Genomic DNA, 5837 nt, shown 5'->3' on the forward strand with positions numbered 1-5837 from the left:
AGCTTAAGGGTTTTTAAGGGTTAATCAACATCAACACATGCCGTCTCACTCACACTCACTATACTATATGCCTTGCACTCGCGCTTATTGCTAGCATACGTTAAAGGGCAGCTTTTTGCCGACGAGACCACCTTGTAAAATTCCATCTTGCATCATGCTATGTCCTACGATATCTCTCGTCGTGGTCCCGATATTTTACTCATATCGGCGCGAGCGAATAAGGCGAGTGGGCCGGGGGTTGGCTCGCAAGCGACTACCTCATAGTAATATCATATATTTCTTTATCCACTACAGCCCTAGGTGCAACAGTACATGCACTCTATATAGAGCTAAAAAATTAGGAGAACTATTCAATCGTGAAAATTAAGTAACCAGAAAGTTCTGCTCTTCCCCGTAAATGTTCTGGAAAAAAAACACCTATTATGGAAGCATCGTGGAAGCAGAAAGCAGACAGACTACGCCTTACCTCATAGATTTATTATTCTTTTTTTTGTATCTCTTTGTAGTTTTATATTCACATATTCATGATATTCATAGTTAAAATGTGTATATTCTGTTAGATTAAATTATTAAAAAAGTTGCACATAATTTTAAGAGTGAAAATACTACACATACAAAGCAAACCTAAAGCAAAATGCAATCAAATCAAAAGAAATCAAGCGAAATTTATAGTTTCTCCCAACGCTGATGGGACATTTTATGTTGGCAACTCTGTTCAAAGCCTCGGCAAAATGCAAGTCATCGAACAGTGTTAGAAAACTGGGCCAGGCTTGGCCTGCTTAAACGATGCAACAAGAGGAGCCGTATCGATGTCATGAAAAGTTGTAATACTAATTTAATTTTCAATGCAGCCTGTACTTTGCAATAATGTCGGAAATAGTGTGACACGTGACACGGAGACATGCTGAGGGACTGCTGCTGTTTTAAAATCAATTTAGCTGTCATTTACATACATTTTTCAATTGTTGGAACCCTTTCCCAAATGTGGAAAGTAGGCAGTCGCAGGACATTTTCTTCTATCTGATTAAAGTCCCAACTTAATTAAATCAACTCCATTACGATCTATTACAGATTTGCAAGAGCTTTGACTAGGTGGAAACCCTTTAGGCTGGCAACCCTCTTGATTTGGTGGAAACCCTGTTTTTTGATGGCCCTGTGTCAGGATGAAAATTGTGTGTCAAAGTGAAAATTTTTCATAAGTCGTTTTAGCAAATAGGAATTCATTCAGACGTATATTTTCCTGTGCACCACCCAGAAACACCCAATACCCGATTGAAAAGAAAAAAAAAAGGAAAAACACATCGAATAAGAGACAGATACACACACAAACACAGAAGCAACAGCACGGCACTAGAAAATAAGTAAGTACATGTCTCCGGCAAAAACATACTCGAACGTATATCCAAAAAGCTCTTCGGGGCTTAAGACAGACGCAAGAAATTTATTAATTATCAATCCTCGAGGTCCGAGGTCGAGGTTGCAGAACCTTCCTGCTGTGGAGCTCCTGCGACGGCTCTCAATCCATACAAACACCCACAGACAATCACAGCAAAGTCCTGATTGGCATTTAAAGCTCTTTAGGAGAGAGAGAGAGAGAGAGAGGGAGAGCACTTCAAGACGGAGGCTATGGGCTATGAGGATGGGGGCGTACTAGCTGAAGAGGCTGACAGCAAAAATCGAAGTAGAGTGGCTACAGTGAGCCTCAGCTGAGCTGCTTAACGCTGCCAGAGTTCTGACATAATCCATGCAATTGTAAATTTAATAAGGGTTTCCCTGGCAAGGGGCATCCGCTCCGCTCAGAGATTTGTTTGGGGATTGACCCCCCCTCAAGACAGTGAGTAGTCAAGGCAATTAAGCGTACGAAGTGGCTCTGGCTCTGGCTCTGGCTCTGGCTCTGGCTCTCCGGGTCTGCCCTGCTTCTGAGCTTTAAGAAAATGAACAAAAGAAAACTTTCAAGTGTTCAAGTGTGTAGTTCGAGTGGCGGCCAGGCAAGGGGCATCCTCCACTGCTCTGGTCTGAAGGTCAGGCAAAAGGTTGCAAAGCCATTCATAGGGATTCTGCTTACACTGAAACAAATTAAAGCAGGCTAGAGATTAGCAAGAAAAAGAAAAAGAAAAAAAAACCCCCCATCTAGTGGTCTTACAATTTCCCATCATATTTTCAGCAAATCATTTGAACAAAAGCCAGAAGCCTGCGAGTATAAGTCCCATTTTTAAACAATATTTAATCTAAATTCTTTTATTCCTAGGTTTTGCAGGATCTTCCATTACAAAAGGACACCCTTGAATCTCTGATTAAGTACCCTCTCAAATTTTGGTAAATAAGTGAAATATTTGATATGTTTTTCAATCGAAATGAAAATCCTTTTATCTAGAATAGCAAATAATCAGAATGGATCCGCAATTTTTCTCTCCGCTCTGTGATTTGTCACGGCAAATGGGTTTGATCTCGCAGGATCAATTGAATATTATTTACGATCATCTGGCAATCTTTGAGCTCCTCGACAACGACTTGAAGTCGGCCCAGAACTATGGCGACTGGATACTCTCGAATATGGATATTTGCTGGCGTGGACGATTGATTGAGACGCTCTTTTTCTATTTGGAGGCAAATGCTTGCCAGCGGGATCCCGATAATGCGGTGAAAGCGCTGCGAGTCCTTTATCATGTGACCACATATTGCACTGAAATCAAAATGCAGCACATTTCGATGTTCTCAAATCTGTTCGTCGTTCTGAAGGTCGTACTGGAGCTCACTCAGGTGCAGGACATAATAGTGGATTGCACCCTGGACTTGGTTAGCAATTTTTTGTTTTCCTCCTGGATGATACGCGATGCCATCGAGTCCTCTGGGCTGCTCAGTGCCATGCTGAATAAACTGGACTGGCCTCCTGGAACGGATGTGGTGAAGCAAAACTCGCTGATCGCCAAGATTGGGCTGCTGTTGTATCAATTCCTCAGGCACAAGACACCCGGACCAGCAATCACTGCTCTGGAGAAGATAGCCAAGACCTTGGCCGCTCTTCTGTCGGTCAATCAGGACTTGACTATCCTTATGCCGCTGCTAAAACTCACGCGCCTAGTCGCCGAGCACCAGTCGGCCACTGAACGGGTGATGATCAAGACGGGCCTGTTTGCCAACACCGCATCGTTAGTCCAAAGTCCTCTGTACGAGGTCAAGTATGAGGCCATCTTCATTTTGGCCAACACATGCCAGCTGTACGGCAGAGTGAAGCGACACAACCTGCACCGTCTGCCGCCCAGCACTCTGCGATACATTCATCACTTGTTCCGGCATCGATGCATGAAGATACGGATCATGGCCTTGCACCTGCTCACCGGGATTACGGATAATCGTGCCATAGACCCGAGCCTAATGTGTGGCATTATGCCGATGGTCATTCGGTGTGCCAGCGAGCTGGAGCTTGAGGTGGAGGTTCGTGTGGCCGCTGGCTGGACCCTGGCCAGCCTCACCCTCCACTTGAACGTGAGAGGCATGGCTTACTTTGTGCACTCTGGCGGGGTCCATGCCATGTGCTACCTGCTGAAAACAGTCCAAGAACTCCCGATACAATTAATCAGAAACATCCTTACTGCCTTCATTAAAATATGGGAATCATATAGATACCTGGCCAGTCATCTAGTGAATATCCTGAGAGAGTGTGGCATTATGGATGGGCTGCAACAGTACATGGACAGCCCAAATCACGCCGTCAGGACTCTGGCAACCCTTCTAAAGGCTCATAAGGGCTATGACATTTGTTGGGTCGAAGTCTTGGCTATGTTAAACATTGATTAGAAAATATTTATTCATTATTCATGTAGAATTCAATCTATCCAACTGCAAATACAAAACGCTGCAGGCATTTATACAGATTTATCTCATTGAATTTTGTATGGCTCAAATTATAATAAAATTGGTTTATTAAACAGAATTGAACTCGTTATGTTTTTCGGTTTCCATTGTGACTCTTGTGCCGCGACAAAAAGCTAACGACGGCACTCTGAAATATCATGTGAGTCGGTGGACGAGTTTGCTGTTGGTGTCTATCTCATAAAAGTGCGCATTTCGGACTCGAGATCCCGTAAAGCCAAAGCAATAAATTGCTCTGCAAACAATAGCCATTGGGACAGGGGAGCAGAGGCAGCAGAGCGAACCCGACAATCAGCAGCAGCGGCGAAGTAACGGAAACGAACAGTGAATAGTCCAAAGAGAGGAATGCAGGCAATCCAGAGAGAGTAAGAGCAAGAGTGCAAGCAGCAGGCCCGCTTACGCTTTCCAGAGAGTGAGTAGACGATGCGCGAGAACAGTGCATACAGAAGAACGATGATCCAAAGCAGAAGGGAAGAAAGCAACAACATGCTTGCGCGAGTCTGTTTTCACGTTCAGAATTATAAATTTATATTAAACGACTTGCTAGCTACCGAATCACAGGTAATCCACTGCCCACTGTATATAAGCGAAAGAAGAATCGCCTCTCTATCCGTCTCCTTCGTTCCGCGCTCTATCTTCGGATCGTGCTCGGCTTTGCAGCCAGCCCGAGCCGCTCTAATGTTCTCTCTCTCTGGCTTTCTGCTACGATTTGCTACGATAAAAGATTTTCTCAGTAGGCACGAATGCGTCGAATATTTGATCCGCCTCGAACATGCCGGAGGGACGTACGACATGACGATAGATCCGTGTACTTCGGAGGCTCTGAGTAATGCGAAAGGCTTTCTTGGTTCTTGCCTTTTCCATCTTTTTGTATGGATTTCTTCCTCGACTCCCTTTGCCCTGTTTTCCCCTTATGGAATCAGCTTAAACACCCCCTAACACACCTTAGTTTAAGCCCCAAAAAAAAAGGAAAATCTAGAGCGAAAAAAGGGAATGTCCAATTGCTTTGCCTAGTTGGGGAACGATTCAATTATTTTTACACATGCTAATTGAATGGCAACCAATCTATGCTAATACACATATTATTTATGCATTTTTCCTCCAAAAATTTGTTTTTCCATACATTTTCATCGAATTTTTTTGCGTTGTTTTTGTTGTACATTTTCCAGACGAAAACCATAAAAGTTCCTCTGTCGCATGGCGTTGCCGCTTTTGCCATTTCAATTTGTTTGTTGTTGGTTTCGCTTCTCTTTTTTTGCTTCTCCATTTGTATACCCTGTACGATGTGGGAGGTCTTATTATTTTGATAAGATATTTGCGACAGCATGAAGAGAAGGGATAACGAGACATGGACGTCCGCAATGGATGGACAGTCGATGGTTTTCGAGGCTCTACTATCTTAGGGACTCCCAGTACATCCATTGACAGATCTTTCTTTCTTGGAATCACTTTTAAAAGTATTCAAATGAATAAATCAAATTAGTTAAAAATAATACGACTAGATTTATGGTAGATAAAGCTTTTTATTTGATTATTAGTTTAATTTATAATTATTAATTTTATTTGTTAATATTAGGACAATTATTATTGGAAGACAATTTGATGAATATTTGGAAAATATAGATCTCTAAGGACAGATATTTAAAGTATCGCATTTCTTAGAATTATAGAAATAATTGTGTCCCTTCTTGTCTCAAAAAATCTCCAAAGAAACCCAAAAAAAAACAGTGGGAGTGCCTAAGGCTCTCAAGAAGGAGTTTGATTTTTTCCAGAGCTATTTTCCATTAATCCTCTCTCTCTCTCTCTCTTGATGGTTCTTTGTTTCTTGGAATATCTAGTACCTCTCTCCTGGTAGCTCTAAGAAGCGTATCCACATCTTCGTCAAAAGTAAAATTTACATTTCTAGGGGATTTACATTTTTCGTTTTTGTGCAGAAATTTCACAAAACTAATTGTATGTAAATA

General features: G+C 42.3%; 1 protein-coding gene across 3 annotated transcripts; it reads left to right on the plus strand.

Annotated features, from left to right (window-relative positions):
- The first annotated feature begins 1173 nt into the window (after positions 1 to 1173).
- Positions 1174 to 3879, plus strand: LOC6903455 (uncharacterized). Of its 3 annotated transcripts, none has more exons than XM_033380360.1 (3): positions 1174 to 1361; positions 2249 to 2316; positions 2380 to 3879. In XM_033380360.1, exon 3 carries the CDS (start codon positions 2392 to 2394, stop codon positions 3796 to 3798), a length of 1407 nt encoding a protein of 468 aa, XP_033236251.1. In that variant the 5' UTR covers positions 1174 to 1361; positions 2249 to 2316; positions 2380 to 2391; the 3' UTR covers positions 3799 to 3879. The 3 variants fall into 3 exon arrangements, with proteins under 3 accessions (XP_033236251.1, XP_015035410.2, XP_002132334.2); XM_015179924.2 differs by having other exon boundaries at positions 1175 to 1361; positions 2375 to 3879; XM_002132298.3 differs by lacking the exon at positions 1174 to 1361 and having other exon boundaries at positions 2216 to 2316.
- The last annotated feature ends 1958 nt before the right edge of the window (positions 3880 to 5837 follow it).

Source organism: Drosophila pseudoobscura, chromosome 4, assembly GCF_009870125.1.
Source record: "Drosophila pseudoobscura strain MV-25-SWS-2005 chromosome 4, UCI_Dpse_MV25, whole genome shotgun sequence".
NCBI classification, from domain to species: domain Eukaryota; kingdom Metazoa; phylum Arthropoda; class Insecta; order Diptera; family Drosophilidae; genus Drosophila; species Drosophila pseudoobscura.

Bases quoted from the DNA above. Each gene is read 5' to 3' on its own strand.
- LOC6903455 (XM_033380360.1), top strand. From the start codon at position 2,392: ATGGATCCGCAATTTTTCTCTCCGCTCTGTGATTTGTCACGGCAAATG.